General features: G+C 41.9%; 1 protein-coding gene across 1 annotated transcript; it reads right to left on the reverse strand.

The window, feature by feature from the left end:
• Window positions 1-362: 362 nt before the first annotated feature.
• LOC114293187 (protein KINASE OF THE OUTER CHLOROPLAST MEMBRANE 1-like) lies at window positions 363-22390 on the reverse strand. Its single transcript, XM_028237218.2, has 5 exons — window positions 22099-22390; window positions 20369-20742; window positions 20200-20291; window positions 19622-20095; window positions 363-1589 (listed from the first exon to the last, which is right to left on the reverse strand). The coding sequence occupies exons 2-5, from the start codon at window positions 20732-20734 to the stop codon at window positions 629-631; spliced, it is 1893 nt and encodes a 630-aa protein (XP_028093019.2). The 5' UTR covers window positions 20735-20742; window positions 22099-22390; the 3' UTR covers window positions 363-628.
• Between the last annotated feature and the right edge of the window lie 829 nt (window positions 22391-23219).

Here is a 23219-nt window from a genome sequence, read left to right on the forward strand (position 1 = left end):
TAGAGGTGGTGTGTAGGTAGTGGCAATAGGGTGGTGATAACAATGGTGTCGTTAAAACTTTGATGTCTCATGTGGTTGTTTTCACCCAAATCAACTCAATGAAACGTTTTCTATCATGCCAAACACTAATACTGTGTTTGGTTGAGAAATTTGAAAAGGAATTTGAAAATAGAAAGAAAAAAAAGTATAAGATTAAATGAAATGTAGATATATCTTATTTTCATTACACCTACCTTTTCTTCTTTCTCTTTCCAAATCCCCCAACTAAACACAGCGTAAGAAAATGCCAAAAAAGAAAACGTTTTCCAGTCTAAACAAGGAAAGTTTAATCTGCCAGAAACAAAACCCATTCTCATACACAATTCTGTCAAGTATCAACTTAAGATTTCTTTGATTGTAATAAAAAAAAGACATAAGACATAGCAAATAAACATCTTTACAGCAAAAGTCACTGATTAAACGTATATACACCTTAGAGCAGTAATTAAACAAACAATCATCCATCTATTTACATATGAGATTACTTTGCAGAGAGTTTCAGTTCTTACCAGATCCGAAATATAGCTTCATCGAATTCCAAGTTAGGTCAACAAATCTCAGTGGAAAGCTTTTGGCAGATGCTTGATGATTACCGAGTGGTAGTTGCACTGACCCCTTCTCTAAAAATGTTCGCTACTTTTGGAGGAAGCCATGCCGCATTGCCACCACTCTGTCCATCCATGTGTTGACTGTCAGTTAGCATCACAACCTTGTTTCGCTTCCTCACCTTTGACCTTCCCATTTTCTTCCCAACAAAAAGTCCGAGTTTCATGGCAGTGAATAGACCCAATGCAATCAAAAGAGGCCTCACAGCCCAGTGAAAATCTTCAAGATGTTGATACTTCTTAATCATATCTGGACAAGTATTAAAAGAAACAACTTCCATTTCAGCAGGATCACCCAGGAAGCTGCTGGTTTCATCTCCAAATGTCAATCTTCCTGGGAACCTGACAACAAGGCACCCATTTGGTAAGATCTGACAAACCCTTCCAGTGGCCCATTCACCACCTCCTTTTCGAGGCCATTCAAATCTAGGGCTAAAAACATTCGATTTCAGCCTCACGAACTGGCCCACACAATACGATTCTGCCATCTGGAGCTCTGAGTAAGTACCCTTCCAAAGGGTCTCCCCTCCTATAAACCCAACAGCAACACTTCCATCGCGATGGATCGAATGAAGAATACTCACCGGTGAGTGCTTCTTGTCTTCCTCCTTCAAACGTACCCAATCCCCTGCTGCCAAACCAAATGTGACCCGCTTCAATGTAGATCCATGAACTCTTATTGGGTCGTGGATCCCATGGACCCGAACTAAAACAAACCCATTTTGATCTGCGTCACGTTCTAAACCAACTATAGTCCCTTCTGGAACATCCATGTTTTCATGTTTGCATGAGTTAGATGGCTTCCTGGACCGTACCATGTCCCCCACTTGGAGTTGATCTTTTGAAAGAAACCACTCTGTGTATCCACTGCCACTTGATTTGTCTATTATTGTTCTACTAGTGAGACCTGTCCAGCCTCCATCCTGAAGAACTGCATTCTGAGAGCTGCAAATTTGCAAGCAATTTTAAATGAAGGACAAGGACTGAACAAATAATTAGCAATTTTCCTTGAAATAAATTACCACGCATCAGAAGCTTAATGCAGCGTACTGAACACGTCTTCATATTCGTGGGGAAAAAAAAAAGATGCATGATAAGATTTAATTCAAATTTGACTGTTTGAATGCAGTCATGCGCAACTTCTACAGACAATATCATGATCTTGATACAGCAATTGCAGAAACAAATTTTAAATCTACAGTAATTCTGAAATGTCTGCTAGATTTTCAATCCCAGTGTACCCTTTTGTTTGGTAGTGCAATAAATAGATTAAACCCAAGCATATGGCATTAAGTACTCAAATTATGTACTTTTTTGGCTGGAAAATGTCTTTCTAAAGCCCTATTTCTCTACAGCTCTATTTTTATTTTATTTTTTCAATAAAAAATATGGAAGACACAAGAACTACATTCTATTTTTTCTCAAATGAAGGACACCTCAAGGAAGTGAGAAATAATTGCTCAACGACCAAACAATCTTGAAATAGCAACTTTATCAAATGCCAATTAGTGAGCTACTGTGAGAGCACATCTGGATGTGCCATCCCTTCAATCTTGGTTTTCCGAAGAACTTAAGTCACATTGCCATTCTCTAAAATTGAGCATCGAAGGAAGATGGGGCCATAACAATAATAGATAGCAGAAATGAAATCCACAACATACAACAAAATTCTTACACTAGACAAACAAGAAGAAAGAAACAGATATTATAATCAAGATCTCCATACTAGCGGCCTATGAAATGTTTCAAATGCAATAAAAGAAATTATTAGGATAAGTTTCTATACATGTTGAAGCAAAATGGAGGATATTATTCACGTGGAATGTTTAAATATGCCTTATATTATAAGGTTCAACTTTTGTGTAACATTGTTATGATGGTTATTCAAATTAGGATATGAAATCTGAATAATTGTTAACCATTAGGTACATAACGATTTATTTATCGAACATTTTTTGACAGAAATAGATACCTTAACTAAATGCATGCAATAAAAACACAAAACATAAACAAAGTAATATATATATGCGTGCACGTGTGTAGAATCTATGAAACTAAAAGATATCATTTAGTTACCATTCCCATGCTCTAAATCTCACTCTTATTTCATACTCACGTAACTATGACATTCAATCATCCTCTCACTCAGCCATTGAGTCTAGACAACGACCATAGCAGAACTTTATATTGGTCCATTTTGTGCAAGCCTATCTCATTTCAGATTTAGAATAATATTTCAATTGATAATAATTATTTTTATAAGTTTCAAAATCACTTAATGAGAGAAAACATAAACACGTCATTTTTTAATGATCAGTCTCTAAACACAACTTTACAAACCTCCCATCTCACTCTTAAAAAAGAACTCCCACCTTGATATAGTACTTCCAATTTCCAAACACTAGTATTCTAATGTCATCAATAATTATTTTAAATACTATTCTCATATCAATTTTACATCACACAATGACAAATGGAAAGGATACGAACAATCCATAGGATTAAGTACTGACCAAAAAATCCATGTAATATGAAATTGTAAGCACTATGGATTTATAGATGACAGTGTAGGGAGGTAAATACGTATAAACTAACAACTCTGTCTTTATCCTCGGATTAAGACATTTCATGTGCTTACAGTACCCAGGTTCAAAACATAAAGCTGGAACCTTCAAGTCTTCAATTTTAGACTCCATTTGCTAAATAAAAATATAAAAATGATTTATCTTGTAAGAGTCTTTAAGAGATTTGTTTGACTTGAAAGTTTTCAATTGTCTAATCATTTTCACTGTGAGACACATTATTCAGGTTGCGTTCAAGTCTCTCCATGGCCTTCTACCAATCTTTTTGACAACTTCAACTAATCAAATCACTTGGAGCATTGATTAGTCTAGATACAACATGAGAAATCATATTAGCTAAACTCCTCTTATTTCATCTTTAAAATCACCCATTTCTAATTTCCCATTATAGCACCACTTGTATTGCCATTCATGTATGTTGAAATCCTCATTCAGGGCTTGACTGGTTAACATGTCTGTCTCTAACTTATTCAATGTCAAATGTAGGGCTGTACAAAAACTCAAATCACTTGCCCAGCCCGACCAATCCGATCCGAAAATTAACGGAACGGTCGGCTCAATGGCATGGAATGGTCGGCTGCGGGTAGGAATACAAAATTTCGGTTTTTTGGGCAGGTATCAGATTGATACACACCCCAACCAACCGACTGATGATTATTACAAGAATATGTGGCATTGTTTTATTGGCCATCCAGATTACACATAATCTCTAAGAGATCCTCACCTGACAACCTTCTCTCTCTCTTTCTCTCTCTCTCTCTCATGTGTTCACATTCTCTCTCCATCACCCTTGAAACCCCCTCCCCCACAAAACACTCCCCCACTCCGATCTTTCCGATTACTATACCTCATCCATGGGGTCAATGATGAAGGGTGATTCCTAGTGATTGATGTCAAACTAGAAACCACTTGCAAAACTGATGAAGGCATATTGAAGTCACTCAATAACTGAGTCGATGACCCATTTTGATTACTGGAGAGTTTTCCCCTTTAATCTAATTTTGTTGTTCTATGGAAACCACCTTCCCTTTTTCTTTTCATTTTTTGTCCTGAGATGTTCTTCCCACGAATTATTTTTTTTTTATTTTTTTTTTTTGGGGGGGGGTGGGGTTTTAGATTTTGCTTTTTTATTCTTGTGTTTGTGATTTTTTGTGACAGTGCAGTCTGCCCAAATCTGACCACAATGAATTTTAGAACGGTTGATTTCGAACACCACATCGGTCAAAATTGCATGATTACATTTTTAACCCGTCATAATCGGGTTGGGTCGGTTGACAAGAAAATCAATATGATCCGACCCTTGAACAACCCTAGTTAAATGTACTGTTGTATTGGAAATTTCCATAGACAAAAGTAGGTTTGGTTGAATATCACATTAGTTTTAGAGTACGTGTTTTTAATCGGGAAAAAAAATACACCTAATTCACTTACTTTCAATCTTTAACAAGTTTTAGAACTTATTGTGTGAAAAACAGGAATTGTTACTGCAATGAACCCTAAATTATTAACAGATTCTTATTCTGGTAAGGTACATGGTTTTTTTTTTATTATTATAATTTTTATGGAAATTGTTGCTCCCAAGGCTTTCCATGTAAATCGGTAAATCGGTGACTTCTCTAGTATGGTTGCCTTTTGGATTGATTCATAGATATTGACTAGCATATTTGATCGAATTATTAAATCTTTAATTGGCTAGTAGTACCTAGGGTCTTGCCTATTCAGGCCCCTTCAGGTGCAAATTTAGTTGATCTCCAGTCTTTCACTCAACATTTTGTGTTACTTTTTTTTTTTTTTTTTTTGGGGAAGTACTCAACTTTCTGTATTACAATGCATAACTAGTTCTAAACCTCTTTAATAAACCTTTTCTTTGGACTTGGAAAGTATTGATTACCACACTCAAAAGCATTTTCATTCCACTTGTACGGGAAAGAAATAAACCTTCTCGTATAATCCTGTTGACCGTCCACTCTCCTCCGTACGTCGTCGCTTTATCACCTGAAAACACAAACATTAGCTAGCCGGCGGGTGTGCGCCGGAAACCTCTCCGATGCCTAAGTCAGTAAGCTTGACAATTAGACAAAACTCTGTGTATTCAGAAAGCAAAGTTGTGTGTTACCTCTCCAAAGGTGATGTTTGTGAGCTTTTATAGGTTTCGTGTGGCACAATCCTAGTAGGACTTCTATTCCTCCATGCAGAGTCCTCCTAGGATTTAACCTCCTGAAGGATAATCCTTATCCTCTAACACCCCCCTCACTGCTTAAACCAAGTGAGATGGTTATTACCATGGCCGGATTCCCACATGACCGAAGTAATCATGGCTATACTGAGCCACAGAGTAAGCCGTACTATCCTTAGTTCGGTTCTTCCTTCTTCTTTTTATCTCGGTTCTCTCATGTACAAACCATGGTATGTTTAGACCGAGCTACCGAGCAGTAAGGTTCTGACCGTTCTAACCACAATACGCCATGACCGGACTAATTCTGAGACCGGCCTAACTCCAAGTCGCTTCCGGACCGGAGTAACTTTACATTCCTCTCGGGCCGGAGTAATCTTTTACCTCTCTTGGGCCGGAGTAATTTTACGGCCTTTTTACCCAGCCCTTCGTACTTTGGGCCATAATGCCCATCTCATAGCTCGGGCCAATTTTCACCAAAATTACCCTCTCAATTGCCCCTTAATTCCATCTGCACAGCATGATTGAGATTACCTGTCTGTCAGCCAAGCTGAAGTTTGTTAGAATTTACCATCACCTACCACCCATTTACCATCACCTACACAAAAAAAAAAAAAAAAAACCAAACAATTTACAAATTTCTACAACACCCATATTTTATTCATCTCCGGGATCAACCCCGATCACAATTTTACATGGTATCAGAGCGTTAAGATCTTAGTATTTCTCGCTTCACCGGCGGGCGGCAACCTCGCCTTAGTCGCCCGCCGGACCTCAACCTAATCCACTAGAATTTTCTACACATACCTTGAAATTTCTTCGAGTCCACCACCTTCAATGAACCCAACTGAGACTACTCTGGCCTCAAGAGGATCTGTCACCAGATGCCCTCTCTCTCCTCTTCCTTCATGGCAGAGACAGGTGAAGGACCAGCCGTCATCCACATCATCAGCGATCTCGTCTCTCTCCTCTTCTATTTGATGAGCTCAACGGCAACAATGGGGTTTAGACCCGATGTGATGAAATCTGTTGATAAACTCTGTTGGCAGTGCCTGTGCCCCTTCCAGACACTGCCGTTACGGCAATCTTGGTCCACCTCCGCCGGTCCGTCTGCCACCGTCGTCAACCAGCACCACCATCGCCGTCCTCTATCACGGTATCCCTCACTGGTATCCCCCCTCTCTCTATATATATACATCACCGTCACAGCCATCGTCTCCACCACGACTCTACCGCTGTTTTTCCAAGTGGAGTACGCCACGAAGGCGGTGAAACAGGGCTCGACGGCGATTGGGTTTCTCATCTCCATCTCTTTCTTTAACAGCTCAGCAAAGGAAGAGTTTGTTTCAGAGAATTTTCAGAAGTTTTTTTGTCTGCCTCAGCCTCAGCCTCCGTCTTGGTTAAATAGCCGAGGCAGCCACGCGCATCGCGCGCCTCTTGCCACCAGACGACAAAACGGGCGCGCAAGCCAAGGCGCCCACGTGCCTCGCCATCATGTCCGGCACACCTTTTGATGAATTGGGCACGCCTTTTGATGGGAAACTCCGTAATACTCTGTAACCAACCCGTCTCTGAAACACTCAGCAACATGGCCTCTTCTTCCCGTCCAGCTACCCAGAACATGGCCTCCTCTTCCCGTGGTCTGCTCACGCTCTTTCCAGAACTGAACGAGTCCACAAGAGAAATAACTGGTGCGATGGCCAGTGAACCTCAACCAAACACCTCTGGTTTTGCTCCATTGAACTTTCCGATGCGGTCGGTGGAGCAAAAAATGGCGGTGCAAACTGATATTGAGGCCAATCAGTATACTCTGAAGTCATGTGTGGAAACCATGACGGCGGTCACAAACTTGTCGCACCGGCTGCAGAGCAGGACAAATGAGGTGCAACAGTTAAACTCCCAGCTGGCTCTGCTCCAACGCATGTATAAGGATGCGCGAGCAGAGATAAGTGTGTTAAAGACAGAAAATAAGGAGCTGAAGCGGAAGGCCACCGTGATGTTCCGATTTGGAGGTCCTCCATATGCTGCAGTAGAGGAGTATGGGGGAGTGATCATGCCCAGTGGAGTGGGAAACACGGAGGGAACACCGGCAAGGACGGCCCAGGACAGAGGCAAAAAAAAGAGACCGGCGGCAGAATAGAGAAGAAAAATCCCACTGTGGGGGGGTGTTTGTGGGTGATGTTTGTTTGTTGGTTTGATCCCGGAGATGAATAAAATATGGGTGTTGTAGAAATTTGTAAATTGTTTGGTTTTTTTTTTTTTTTTTTTTTTTTTTTTTTTTTTTTTTTTTTAAAGAGGGGCAACACGCCCATGTGATAATAATAAAAATAATGAGAATTAGAATGTGCACCAGCAAAGTGATGATGAAAATAAAATAAATCCGGTGGGGGTTTTTGAAACCTGTGGGCTAGTATAGTGATGTTAATATATTAAAATGGGTTGCAAGGGTGTGTTTCGAAACCTGTGGGCTAGTATAGTGATGTTAATATATTAAAATGGGTTGCAAGGGTGTGTGTGTGAGTGTGGGTCACATGGGTGAGTGGACAAGACACTGTTTATAGGGTTCAACAACAGAGGTTGAGATCTGGTTTATCTTCATCATCATCTCGCGGAGTGGTTGCGAGAGTAGCCGATGAAGACGTCGTTAGTGAGCTCCATCACCTAAACAACCAAAATCAATCAATAATACATATATTTTTTACAAAGTTTTTAAGCCTTTGCAGCCGAGCTAAAGAACACTTTAGCCTTTCCAGCCGAGCTAAAACTTTTAAGCCTTTCAGCCGAGCTAATTTTACACCGGGCTCTGCTTGTCCGGTCAAAACGTCTCTTCAATCACAGGCGACTGAATCGTTTCTCTTTCCCAGGACACGTGGCACGCTCTGATTGACTGAGGACGGCTGTCACGCCGTCTTCGTACTTCGTGAAATTTGAATAGTCCCGCCTTTTTTCCTTTACCTAAAAACGAGCCTCTTCATTTTTGCCATATTTTGCAACTTCTCCCTCTCTGTGCCTCTACTACTTCTTCAATCTTCTGGGTTCGTGTTCTTCATTATTCTTCGTCTTTTTGAAAGAGTTTGTGAACTGCTGCTTTTTGCTTCCATCTTCAGCTCCTGTTTCCTCATCTGGTTAGTATTGTACATCTTACTTACTCTGTTTGTTTTCGTATTTGTTCTATGCGTTTTGTTTTCTGTGTTTTCTGCAAACACATTTTTCCGTTTTGCTTTGCTTTGTACTTCTATGGAAAAAACTTAACAGTAGAACGCATGAGTATATGAAATATCCTGTAGAAAACAGGTTTTTGATCCAAAATCATGATGCAACCGAACTAGGATACTGTTTAAGCTAGGTAAAAGTCGAGTCAGCTTACAACCGGACTAATACTTCATGTTTACACCAGTAGCTTTGAATAAGTCAAACCACTTCTTGATAGATCTTAGCCGAGGTAACCCACCGAACTAGGTTATGAGATACCTGAACTCCAACCAATCTAGGCCTTTGAGGCTAAACCAGCTTTCTCAGTTTTTTAGATGGAACTCAGAAAGCTGCCCCTAGACGATCAACCGGTCAAACAGAACCGTTTCCTTAATCGAGATATCTAGACGCTTGCCGAGCCCGAACTAACAAAGCCCTGCTCAAACCGAGCTACAAATCACATTGCAGAAACCGAGCTAGAACCTGTAGCATCCACATAGCCGAAGTAGGGCTCCTATTTTTTGTACTTTTATTTTGTAGCACGGTCCGATGATCTGTGCTTAACCCCTTTGTTTTCTACTTTGCAGACTTAGGTTGCCCAGGCACTCCTCTACGCGCTCAACCGAGCTACTGAGAACAATTTTTGGACCGAACTAATTTATTCGTAAATTATACAATAAATGGGGAAGTATAGGTATCTAGTAGACACTCTGGGCGGCCTAGCCGAATTCAGAAAAGACTACAATATACCCGATGACGTCCACCTGATTTTAGTCGAAAAAGATGTCATTCCTTGGGACAATGAAGGCTTTATCCCCTTCACCCTCTTATCCATAATTGAAATCGGACTACGATTTCCAGTCCAACCTTTAATTTGCGAGTTTCTTAGGCAAACTAGACTATGCCCAACCCAACTATCCACCAATTCATACCGCATAATAATGGGAATAGCCGAACTAAACCGGCAAGCCGGTCTCAACCTTGGTCTGGCCGAAATTTTTCACCAATACCCCATTGGTTCAAAAGAAGATGGGCGGGTCTACTATTTAAGAATACGCCGTCGCCAAGAGAAGATAATAAAAAATACATCGAATAAAGACTTAAACGATGACGATTTTTTCTGGGTGTCTGGGAACTTTGAGGATCATCAAGCCCAGATTCCTGGCCGACGTATAAACTGGAAAAAAGGAGAACCCGGTATATTTACTTCGGTTTTCATGCGTGCTTTATTATATTTCGGTTTTTCAATCTTTCAGCTGAACTAACAGTTGTCTTTTTTCGCCGATCCTGCCCACTCCATTCTTTATATAGCTACCCAAATCTAGCGACTTTACGTGCCGCACTACGGTATCCAGAACATAGTTGGGCTAAGCTACTAAAATTCGAGCCGACCTACAGATACAGCGGCCGCCGAAAAGCGAGAGTGACCGACTTTTTGCTAGAGGAGGCCCCAGAACCGGACCCAACCTTGCCAGAAATCAGACTAATCCCACTAACTGCTAGAAAGGAAATGGCTAAAAGGAACAGAGTAAGGGCGCTTCTAATCGAAACTAACAGACCCGAAGTACCCCCACCAAGTCAAACACAGCCTGCCGTTGTGGCCCTCCCTTCTCAACAGCCTTCTTCATCACGCCCCTCTAAGCGCCCCCGATCTACACCGACCGAACAACAACTTGTGGATGAGGACGAATCCATCCCTCCACCAATCCCACAGCCGGAGTCTTCTGACCGAGCTGACTCCTCCAAATGGGTTCCAAGTCTTACCTTTCAAAACCGAGATATTCAGGAAACTGACTCGGTTGTTGCTGAGAAGGATCACTTGATGGCTTTCAATCTAGCCAAGAGTGTTTGCCTTCCAAAAGACATGGAGCACCATAATAAACAGCTAAACACTGAACTGAAGGCCATCCGGTCATCAACAAAATCAATGATCCTGGTAAGTGGCTCTCCCTTTTCTTCGTCTAACTTTTCCTAACTGTCAGTCCGGCTAAAGAGAGTCACTACTCTTTTGCAGGCCATTCAGAAGAACAACATTGCACATAAGAAAGTGTTGGAGCTCCGCAAGGCAACCAGGCATACCATGGCAGATGCCGAGGCAAAGACAGCCGAGCTTGAGCATGCCAAGAAGCAGATAGCCGAGCTACAGTTCGAGAATGGTCGCTAGCGGAATATGCTGCTTCGGTCCAAGAACAATTCTTGCAGGATTCAGATGATGAAGACGATGAAAACGAACAAACTGTTACTCCGGTAGTCAACGAGCAAGTCAACGATCAATCAGCTCGGTTGGAGGCAACGGTTGAAGACCTGACTGTTGAGCCATCGACTGATATCGTTCTGCCAGTTGTTGCTGAGACTGATCTTCCATCTGCAACCGGTGTTCAAGTTGATATTGACGCCGAAATTGAAGACCTTTTCACTTGATTTTGTACTTTTCTTCTTTGTTACTTTTTGCTCTTGTAACCAGGCTATGGCCCCTCATTTGTATTTTCTTTTTTGATGAATGAAAATTTTCTTGAACTCTTATTTCGGTTGATCTGTATGTTTGTACTTAGAATGATTTTTCCATGATCTTTTTACTTCCAACTGTTATCTCGGTTTTAGCTGGTCAATCTAACTATGCTCACTAGCCAACCACTCTTTAGCCGACATAATTACTTCGGCTGAGGAGTACAAAGAGTTTAAAAGCCAGCCAACCACTCTTCAGCCATACCCTTACTTCGGCGGAAGAGTACAAAGAGTTGGTGTAATCCAGCCAACCACTCTTTAGCCATACCCTTACTTCGGCTGAAGAGTACAAAGAGTTGGTTTAATCCAGCCAACCACCCTTCAGCCATACCCTTACTTCGGCTGAAGAGTACAAAGAGTTGGTTTAATCCAGCCAACCACCCTTCAGCCATACCCTTACTTCGGCTGAAGAGTACAAAGAGTGGTTTAATCCAGCCAACCACCCTTCAGCCATACCCTTACTTCGGCTGAAGAGTTCAAAGAGTTTGGTTTAATCCAGCCAACCACTCTTCAGCTGATGTCCTTACTTCGGCTAAAGAGTACTCAGGGTTAATCCAGCCTACCACTAAGTTAGTTTTTCCAGTCAATTTAGAATAAAGTGTTTGGTTATTCCGACCAAACGTCCTGCAGCCTGGATCCTTATCCTGGGCTTAGGAGGGGTGTTGGTTTATTCCAGCCAACCTCGAAGTTAGTTTTTTCCAGCTAACTTAGAATAAAATGTTTGGTTGTTCCGACCAAACGTCCTGCAGCCTGGATCCTTATCCTGGGCTTAGGAAGGGTGTTGGTTTATTCCAGCCAACCTCTAAGTTAGTTTTTTCCAGCTAACTTAGGATAAAGTGTTTGGTTATTCCGACCAAACGTCCTGTAGCCTGGATCCTTATCCTGGGCTTAAAAGGCGTGTTGGTTTATTCCAGCCAGCCTCTAAGTTAGTTTTTCCCAGCTAACTTAGGATAAAGTGTTTGGTTATTCCGACCAAACGTCTTGCAGCCTGGATCCTTATCTTGGGCTTAGGAGGGGTGTTGGTTTATTCCAGCCAACCTCTAAGTTAGTTTTTCCAGCCAACTTAGAGTAAAATGTTTGGTTGTTCTGACCAAACGTCCTGCAGCCTGGATCCTTATCCTGGGCTTAGGAGGGGTGTTGGTTTATTCCAGCCAACCTCTAAGTTAGTTTTTCCAGCCAACTTAGAATAAAGTGTTTGCAATATTCCTACCTTCACTAAAGCTAACTTTTACACAGAACAACTTATGCTAAAAAGAATCGATTTGTTTTATTGAGAAAAGAAAAAATTACACGTATTTGAAAGAGGAAAGCTAAAAATAAAATAACTTGAGATTGGCCGTGTTCCATAGCCTAGGGATTGCGTTGCCGTCCTTGTCTTCTAGGTGGTATGCCCCTTTGCCTGCTAACCCAACCACTTTGTAAGGACCTTCCCAGTTTGGCCCTAGCTTGCCATCTCCTGGTATCAAGGTGTTTCCCATCATTTTGCGTAGTACCCAATCTCCGATCTTGAATTGTCTTGGATGCACAATTTTGTTGTATTTCCTGGATAACTCTTGTTGATACGAGGCAATGTGGACTAGTGCTTTTTCTCTTCTTTCTTCGGCGAGGTCGAGCTCAAATGTTATGACCTCTCCATTTAAGTCGGGATCAAAATTTTCGTTTCGAATTGTGGGGAGGCCAATTTCCAGTGGGATTACTGCTTCCATTCCATAGGCTAAGGAGAATGGTGTTTCTCCTGTTGAGCGTCGAGGTGTGGTGCGGGAAGCCCACAAAACATGGGGAAGTTCTTCCGCCCACTTGCCTTTTGCCTTTTCTAACCTTTCTTCAGTCCATCCAAGACAACTTTATTTGATGCTTCTGCTTGGCCATTTGCTTGAGGATATGCTGGTGTAGAATTGTAGAACTCTATCTTGTACTCTTCACAAAAGCCTCTGAAGATTCTGCTGTCGAACTGAGTGCCATTGTCTGAGATTAGGGCTTTTGGTATTCTAAACCGAGTGATGATATTTTGCCAGACAAACTTCTTCACATCTCTTTCCTTGATTGATGCCAATGCTTCTGCTTCCACCCACTTTGTGAAGTAGTCTGTTGCTGCGAGAAAGAACTTCCTGTTGCCGGGTGCTGTTGGAAATGGTCCTACTATGTCCAAGCCCCACATAGCGAAAGGCCATGGGCTAGTTAATGGTAGGAGTTCTCTTGCTGGTTGATGTATTTGGTGTGCGAATTTTTGGCATTTCTCACACCTCTTCACATATTTTTCTGAGTCTGCCTGCATGTATGGCCACCAGTATCCTTGTGAAATGGCCCTGTAAGCTAGCGATCTTCCTCCTTGATGGCTTCAGCACACCCCTTCGTGTATCTCGTACAAGAATGCTTCCACTTTGCTGGGTTGGACACACTTTAGATAGGGTCCTGAGAACGACTTTTTGTATAATGCCAAAGATGGGGAGAGCCAAAATCGCTGTGACTTTGCTCTAATTTTGTTGGCTTCTTTCTTTTCTTCTGGTAGGACGCCGTCTTTCAATAATAGTATGATGGGATCCATCCATGAGGGGCCTAGTTCTGTGCAACATACCTCTTCTGCTTCGGGGTCCTCAATGCTTGGTCTAGGTAGGTAGTCGATCAGTAGTGGATGAGGGATGGAGGTGTCTGCCATTGAAGCGAAGCCTGCTAGTTCGTCTGCTCTGCTGTTCTCCTCCCTGCCTATCTGTTCTATCCTTACTACTTCAAATTTCTTGATTTCTGTTCTGACCAACTCTTGGTATTTAGCCATCCTATCATCCTTTGCTTCATAGTCGCCAGAAATTTGGTTTACCACCAGCTGTGAGTCGCTGTAGACCATTAATTCGGTGGCTTTCATATGGTATGCTGATTTGAGTCCTGCTAGAAGTGCTTCATATTCCACTTCGTTGTTTGATGCTGGGAAGCCAAGGTTGATTGCTTGCTCCACAACCAGGCCGTCTGGTGAGATGAGGACTATGCCAAGTCCTGCACCATGCCGGTTGGATGCTCCATCCACAAAGAGCTTCCACATCTCACCAACGAACAACTTCCAGCAAGTGGAGGGGTCGGATGATGTCGTGGGGTCAAGAATGTTGCTGGTGTTTTCTTCAAGGTCCATGCTTGCTGTCTGCCCCTCGCTATCTGATTGAACCAAGTCTTTATTTGTTGGTGAGTCTTGGTTTGTTGTAGCTTGGTTTGCTTCTTCCTTGCTGTCTATAGTCTGGTCTGCCTTGGAGTCTGACTGAGTACCTTCTGCGAGGGGTTGCGCTATTCCGGCGTCAACTTCCATCCCTAGTTCGGTTGTGTCAGTTAGGTCGACTGGGCAGATATGATGACTTCCAGGAGTAAACTCTGCGACGAAGTCTGCCAAAGATTGGGCTTTTACTGCGGTTCTAGGTTGGAACTTGACATCGAATTGTCCCAGCTCTACTGCCCACTTCAAAATTCGCCCAGAAAAGTTCGCCCTCTCAAACAAAGCTTTTAATGGGAAAGCTGTGAGGACGACTATGGTGTGGGCGTGAAAGTAGTGTGCCAATTTCCTGGAGGCCATCATCAAGGCTAATGCCAATTTTTCCAGTGGCAAATACCTTGTTTCGGCTCCCAGCAATGTCTTGCTGACATAATAGATGGGCAGATGTTGAATTCCTTCCGCACGGACCAACACTGCGCTAATTGCATGCTGAGAGACTGCGAGGTATAGGAAGAGTTCTTCTCCTGATATTGGGGTGACCAGCAATGGTGGGGAGGACATGTATTCTTTCAGGCTTTCTAGTGCTTGGTTACATTCTTCGTCCCATTCAAACTTGCCTTTTAAAGCTTGAAAGAATGGCCGTAGTCTGTCTGACGACCGGCTTATGAACCGATTGAGCACGGCTGCCATACCGGTGAGATGCTGCACTTCTTTCACTGAGTTTGGTCTCTCCAAATCCTGGATTGCTTTGATCTGAGAGGGGTCTGCTTCTATTCCCCGGTTGGTCACAAGGAAGCCTAGGAATTTGCCAGATCCTACTCCGAATGCACACTTAGATACATTGAGGCACAACTTGTGCTTCTTTAGGATTTCAAACGTCTCTCCTAGGTCCTTAAGATGGTCATTCTCATCCTTGCTTTTGACCACCATGTCGTCGATGTAAGCCTCCATCGTTCTTCCTAACAATGGTTCAAACATCTTGGTGACCATTCGTTGGAATGTTGCCCCTGCGTTCTTCAGGCCAAAGGGCATGACCTTGTAACAGTATAGTCCTCTTGGAGTTGTAAAGGATGTGACCTCCTGGTCTGGTTCATGCATGGCGATTTGGTGGTAGCCTCTGTATGCATCTAGAAAGCTAAGTCGGTTGTGCCCCGCTGTTAGGTCTACCAGTTGATCTATCCGTGGAAGAGGAAAGCTATCTTTTGGGCACGCCTTGTTGACTGTTTTGTAGTCGACGCAGACGCGCCATTTGCCATTCTTCTTTGGCACTACGACCGTGTTGGAGATCCATTTTGGGTAGTGCACCTCTCTAATTGCTCCTGCCTCCAGCAGGTTACCTACTTCTTCTGCCACTATTTCGGCATGGTGAAGTGCCGATCTGCGAGTGCGCTAAATGACTGATCTGGCGGATGGGTGGACATTGAGTTGGTGACAGATGAAGTTTGGATCAATGCCTGGCATGTCGTACGGTGTCTAGGCGAACACTTCGATGTTAGAGGTTAAGAATTCCAAGACCTCTAATCGCTCAGTGCTGGACAGCGACGAACCGAGCAAAAAGAACTTATCCGGGTTCTTTTCATCTATTTTTACCTCTACCAAGTCCTCCACTGCTTTCTGATCCGCCGCTTTGCCGACATCTGCGAATAGCTCATTACTCTCAGGTTCTTCCACCGAATGAACATATCCTTTGGCAGCACGGCTGCCATTTACCGTGACGAAGCATTGCTTCGACATGATCTGGTCTCCATAGACTTCTTCAATTATACCGGTGTCGTTGGGGAACCGCATTACTTGGTGGTAGGATGACGCCACCGATCGCATGGCATGCAGCCATGTTCTGCCCAGGATGATGTTGTAAGTAGAGGGGACCTTCAATACCCAGAACTCCACTTGTTTCGTCACGCTTCCTGCTCTAACTGGAAGAATTATTTTGCCGACGGGCCATTCTGGCATGGAGTTGAATCCAATTAGGGGAAATACAGCAGGCGCCAAGTCTTTGTCTTGTAACTTCAGTTGTTTAAATGTTTCGTAGTACATGATTTCACATGAAATACCCTGGTCAATCAGAATCCGCTTGACGTCAAAATCCTTGACTCGGAGAGTGACGACCAGGGCATCATTGTGAGGGCAGTATATTCATTCTAAGTCTTTATCTGAAAAAGACATGACGTTTGTTGCCTCTGTCTTCCCCTTCTTGGTGGCAGGTTGGGCACTTAGCACCTCTCTTAAATGTTCAGCTTTTTTGATTAATCCTCTGAGCTCGCATACACGCTCAGGTTCAAGGACTCCATGTATCACATTGATAATGCCTTGAGGCGGGGCGTCGATTGGCATCCCATTGGGGTTATTATGGTCCTGGGGGGCTGGCTGCGTCCCTCCTTCAATGTATTTATCCAAGTGACCTGCCGCCACCAACTCCTCCAGGTGCTGTCTCAATGGCGTGCAATTCTCAGTGTGGTGTCCCTTTTCTTTATGGAAGGTGCATCGTGATCTTTCGTCATAATCCTTCTGTGTTTCTCCCAGTTTAGCTGGCCACTTGACGAAAGGCTCATCTCTTATTTCGCTCAGAATCCGATATATCGGTTTCTTGAACACCATGGTTATGGCAGTGCGGATTCTCAACCATCTTTTATCCGGGTCTTCTCCGTTATCTCGTCTGCCACGTCCGTTTCTGTTCGGTCGATCTACCGTATTAACCTTCGCTGAGGTCTTCCTTTCTTGTACTGTGGTCGTCCCAGATTTTACTTTGGCACGTGCGCCATCCTCTTCTACCCTGATGTGCTGATGCACTCTTTCCATCAAGGCTTCCATGGTGAGGGGTAGCGTCATGGTGATCGAGTCCCTTAGTTTGTTTCCGACTGGAAAGCCTCTTTTATACTGTGCAATGGCGAGATTGGTGGGGCAGTCCTCAATCTGATTGAATGTCTCCCAGTAGCGACTATTGTAGGATCTTAGGGTCTCTTTATCTCCCATGTCGATGGAGAGTAGCTGGTCGATCTCCACCGGGGTTTTAGTGTTTGTTCGGAACCTCGTTACGAATGCCTCTGCTAATTGTGCCCAAGAGGCTATGCTGCCCTCTGGAAGTTTCTCGAACCAAGTCAAGCCTAGGTCGCCAAGGCTAGATGGGAAGAGTATGCACATTAAGGCCTCGTTTCGCCTGTATACAGCCATGACCTGGCGAAAGTGGCTCAAGTGCGAGTAGGGGTCCGTCTTCCCCTCATATGTAGTGAATTTGGGCTGAAGGAAGCCTGATGGTAGGGGCGCGTTTTCAATCGCCGGAACAAACGGCGAAGTCTGCAGCCTTGCTAATGCTTTGTCCGTTGGTTCGTAGGCAGGGCGCGGTATTGGTATTCCAACCTCGACGCTTCCATGCGTCCGATGAGCCAACCGCTGTAAGGCAGAAACTCTGTGTGGATCCCGTGCCCTGGCATCCTCCTTGCATCGTGCTTTTTCTTCGAGCACGGTTCGTAAGTCGGATGACCTGGGTAACTCCGTCTGTCTAGATCTGGTTTGGTGCGTATGTGAGGGCCAATACGTGCTTCCTTCAGTTTATGATCTTTCAGATCTCGTCCTCTCAGACCTGGAGTGACGACTTCTGGAAGATCTAGATTGAGTATCGCCTGTCCTGAGGCTTCTACTCCCTCCTTGCGAGGGTGTGGTATTCCTACTACGATTTTCTGAGTGGCGAGGGGGCGTCTTGTTTTTGCGCCCCTCTCCTGTCGCCACTTCTTTTTTCTTCATCTGGCGCTTCAAGGCCTCCATGTCCGCCGCCATCTTCCTTATCAATTCGTCTTGCTCCTTCACGCGGTCCTCCAGAATTTGAGGATCAATCCTCCGCCTTTGCCTGTCAGGACTTTGTGAACGAGAGTGACGGGGGCTGTGAGTCCGTCTTCCCCTAGTATCCCTCCTGGTGTTATGTCGTTGGGACTCCAAGTCCGCCATGGGAGGGATAGAAGGTAATCCCTCACGCCTTGCACCCCCATCTGGAGTTTGCCCGTCGATGGCGGACTGTGGCAATTCTTCAATATGCGCCATTGTTTTTAAAGAGGAGAAGCTTTAGTCAAGAGCTTTTGTTCTGTCTGTAATTCCCACAGACAGCGCCAATTGTACGGGAAAGAAATAAACCTTCTCGTATAATCCTGTTGACCAAGTCCACTCTCCTCCGTACGTCATCGCTTTATCACTTGAAAACACAAATGTGAGCTAGCCGGCCGGTGTGCGTCGGAAACCTCTCCGATGCCTAAGACAGTAAGCTTGACAAATAGACAAAACTCTGTGTATTCAGAAAGCAAAGTTGTGTGTTACCTCTCCAAAGGTGATGTTTGTGAGCTTTTATAGGTTTCGTGTGGCACAATCCTAGTAGGACTTCTATTCCTCCATGCAGAGTCCTCCTAGGATTTAACTTCCTGAAGGATAATCCTTATCCTCCAACACCCCCCTCACTGCTTAAACCAAGTGAGATGGTTATTACTATGGCCGGATTCCCACATGACCGAAGTAATCATGGCTATGTTGAGCCACAGAGTAAGCCGTACTATCCTTAGTTCGGTTCTTCCTTCTCCTTTTTATCTCGGTTCTCTCATGTACAAACCATGGTATGTTTAGACCAAGCTACCGAGCAGCAAGGTTCTGACCGTTCTAACCACAATACGCCATGACCGGACTAATTCTGAGACCGGCCTAACTCCAAGTCGCTTCCGGACCGGAGTAACTTTACATTCCTCTCGGGCTGGAGTAATCTTTTACCTCTCTTGGGCCGGAGTAATTTTACGGCCTTTTTACCCAGCCCTTCGTACTTTGGGCCATAATGCCCATCTCATAGCTCGGCCCAATTTTCACCAAAATTACCCTCTCACCACTCATCCTAGTTTAGGTTTATAAATAACTTCTTCTTATAATTGCCTGCCTTGTGAACAATTGACCACCAACAACAAACGTGTTCACCATCCTAATTTCTATTTTGAATTTACTAAAGTTATATCATACATCTTGTTAAGTCCAACTTAACTCATAACCACCAGACTGAGTAGTATCTTTTCATACTTTTCACTTCAGATAAAAACCCTACCATAGTTTCATGAATACAAACTAATCAACAAACAACAGATAATTGGGTTGTTCTCTTTTATATCCGCAATAAGTTCATGCATAACCATATAAATATGAAAACTCACTCCTCTTCTTTTCAATAAACCCTCCACATCATACCTGTAGGGCCTCATCATTTGCTTTTTCTTGAGTCAATATATATCATATATCCATAGAATAACTCATCCAATAATCAACTGTTGAGGTTTTATTTTCTTTCATATTCAGTAAACAAAAAAGATACCTTTTAAAAGCATGTAGGATGTCTGCCATCACAGGACGACTTCGGAGGTCATACTCAAAACACCCAATTATGACATTCTCAACAGCAGGAGGAAGGCCACTGGGAATTTGTGGTTTCTCTTGTTTTTTAACAACTAAGTTATATAATTCATCCACAGACTTTCCACGCCAAGGCTGAATTCCAGTGAACATCTCCACAATGCTGCAACCAAACCCCCATGAATCAGTTTCAAAGGATATTGGACCTCTTACTTCTGGTTGCCATTGCTCTGGAGCCATGTAGTTTGGGGTTCCAAGTCTTCGAGCCATATCTGAACTTAGCAATGGAATTCCGAGCAACACATAAGGAATCCCTAAATCTCCAAGAACTGCCCCCTCATTTTCATTCAAAAGGAAATTAAAAGGTTTGAGGTTAAGAACTAAAATCTCTTTTGAATGCAGTTCCATAATTCCCTGAGCCAAATCCATCCCATACCTGTTAAAAACACCATGAAAGCATATTAGGCACTTCACCATATTAGGCACTAAGGGTGAAAACCATAAAAGCATATGTTCATGTCCGCATGAAGTAAACATCACCTCAAAATATTATGCAATGAGAGTTTTCCCCCTTTAAGGCTACCCATTTTGTCACCAACTGATCCCTCATAGAATTTCATGACAATACATATCTGGAAGGACAAACAACGTTTAGCAAAAAGGGTGGAAATATATCAAAATTATAAACAAATTCAGATAAAAGACTTACCTTTCCACTAATAATCGAAATGCCATGCAACCAACAAACACCCTTTAAGCCTTGACATTTAGAAAACAAATCATTGAACTTATCTAATACAACCTTAACATTATCTTCCTTAATTGGATGCAACATCTTGATAGCCACTTCATGATACTCCTCATAATCTTCAGTTGCTTGATGATGAGTTGCTAGCCATAGATCACCAAAAGGACCCCTCCCAATTCTGTGTCTCAGTTTTATTGTTGCAGGGTCAATCCATGGACTAATCTGGTTTGGTGATGCTTCAACAGTCCTTATTTGACCAACATCACCTTCAATAAGCTCAAAATCAAAGGAAGCCATCTGTCGTTTGCCAATAACTTTTCCAGCCATTCTTCCTCCTGAGATAATAGTAACCATGAGTAAGCATTCCACACCCACAAAATACCATGTATAAGAAATTAAGTTAAAATAAAAACGCTTGTTTCAAATGATTGAGGATTAAAATAGTAACCTGTTGCAAATAATGAAGTTCTTCCTTCTCTGTTTGGATGAATTTTATTTTATTTTATTTTATTTTATTTTGATAAGTAAAGAGTATATGTATATTAGAAGCATGCCAGAAGATGCATAACCTATGTCCAAAACTATACAAACTCAAAAAAGCTGAACACTGAAATTGAACTCACTAATGAAATCAACAAGAAGAAAGGAGAATTCAAAATATATATAGATGGTCTCCCAATAAGATGAGCGACACCAATGTTAAACTATCACAACTTGGCTGAAATATACCCTAAACTGACACAATATAGATGGTCTCCCAATAAGAAGTTAGATAAACATAACCACCATCAGCTCTTTTCCAATAGAACTGATTTGAAGAGGGGGAAATGAAAAGGGGAAAGCTCTAGCAAAAGAATGAAAGCCAGTAATGCAAGAGAAGATTGCAAAAAGACCACAACTAATCAAGCAATGCCAAAGTTAAACTAAGGCTCACAACTTGGCTGAAATATAATATTAAATGACTCAATGTACATGGTTGCCACCAGTCTCCCCATAAGAAACTAGAGAAAGATAAATTTTCAATGAAACAGATTCAAAGGGGAGACATGAAAAAGGCAAAACTTTTGTAAAAGAAGGCAAGATACTGATGGGTAATTGACAAGTAACAATATATATACATATATATGGTGAATGCTGATTTCTTCAAGGATACCCAGAGAATAAAAAATTAAATTAAATTAAATTTAAAAAGTTTCATATAATTCACTCTTACCCAATTCGCTATTTGACAAAAATTAAAAGGTTCTCTTCCACACAAACACACACAAACAAACACAAGCATCCAATTCATAATTGATGGTGTGATTATTTCTTTACAACTTCAAAGTAAATTAAAATTTCAGGCAAGCCAATCAATCTACCAGCTCATGATAATAAAAGTTTCCTCTTTCTTTACTTTCTTCCACTCTGTCAGTAATTAGACTTTGGTACTTAAGATATAGGAACCCTAAATTTGCAATCAAATGGAAAACAGTATTCACAGTTAAAATCCCAATTACAAAAAAAAATAAAAATAAAAATTCATAATTTCATATCAGTTCGAACAAGTGTCTGCAAAAGCACAAAAAAGTAACAAAAACCCATGCTTTCTTTTTAATTTTCTCATTCTTTAACTCAATTTTCTGAGCAGTCAAACAGATTTAAGCGAGAAATCATCAAATTCAAGGGAGTAAAAAAGAAAGTGAACATACCCAGAGAAAACTTAGTGGTAGAAAGAAAGAACGAGGTCAGTGAAGGAACTGAAATTTCGACGAATTGGTAGATCGTTCAGAGTTCAGGTGAAGCTGTCAGTGCCTGAAAGCAAATTCATGAGAGAGATTACAAGGGGAGAGAGGGAGAGAGAGAGAGAGAGAAGAAGAAGAAGAAGAAGAAGAAGAAACGTGAATTGGAATCCGAACGAACGAGCGAGGGGAATGACAGCAGATGGAGACCATAGCACCGGTACACGTAAGTATCAGGTGGAGGTGGGCCCACCAGATTCCTGCTCGTGTCTGAGTTTGTTTAAAATATGAAAAATGTTAGAGGTGGTATGGGTCTCGCCATTAATGATGTGATGTTTTAGTTTTGAAGTTGAATTTTTTTTATTTATTTTTTATTTTTTTAATGCATTAGTGCTATTAGTGGTGATATTTTTAGTGGGATGAATCATTGTTGTTAAAATATAAAGCCTCCGTTTAGAAAGTGAGTTGATTTTTTAGCTTTTTGATTTTTTTGGCTATTTTAGTCTGGGTTAAAAAGCTTGGTTTGGGAAGGACTTTTTAGCTTTTTGACTTTTTTGACTTTTTTTGTGAGAGAAGAGTGTAATGATTATGGGTTTGATGTGATGTTTTGTTTGTTATGGCTAAAATAGCCTATTTTATCTTTTGTGGCTAAAATAGCCAAAAAAGCCCATAAACTTACTTCCCAAACGGTGCCATTGAGTTGGACTCGGGGTGCTGGGGTCATCTCTAATTGGCTGAAAATTTGTTTTTTTTTTTTTTTTGAGCCAGTCGACAGTTGCCAACTGTCACTTGAGGGTGTTGGGGTCGCCCCCACTGGGTCCCAAGATTGCCCAAATATAAATTATTTTTTTTATAATTTTTAAAATTATATTTAACTCCATTTTTAAGTTACATAATAAATGACAATTTTTATTGATTAATTATTAATTTGTAATGACATTAGAAATATTGTTGAATTTTATTTTTTCTATTAATTACGTCAAATAAAAAATTATGACAATTAAATATTTATAATTTTTAAAATTTTAAAAACGATTTATATTTTAAGTAGCGTTTGGTTGTATTTTGAAATTATGATTAAATATTTTAAG

Source organism: Camellia sinensis, chromosome 13 (assembly GCF_055761805.1).
Source record: "Camellia sinensis isolate YWXY chromosome 13, ASM5576180v1, whole genome shotgun sequence".
Classification (NCBI taxonomy): domain Eukaryota; kingdom Viridiplantae; phylum Streptophyta; class Magnoliopsida; order Ericales; family Theaceae; genus Camellia; species Camellia sinensis.

Excerpts from the sequence above, each read along its gene's own strand:
- LOC114293187 (XM_028237218.2), bottom strand. The coding sequence starts at position 20,734 with ATGGCTGGAAAAGTTATTGGCAAACGACAGATGGCTTCCTTTGATTTT. Across the intron at positions 20,096-20,199 it reads TCATTGCATAATATTTTGAG|GTATGGGATGGATTTGGCTC; the intron begins GTGATGTTTACT and ends TGTTTTTAACAG. Across the intron at positions 1,590-19,621 it reads ATCCTACATGCTTTTAAAAG|CTCTCAGAATGCAGTTCTTC; the intron begins GTATCTTTTTTG and ends GCAAATTTGCAG.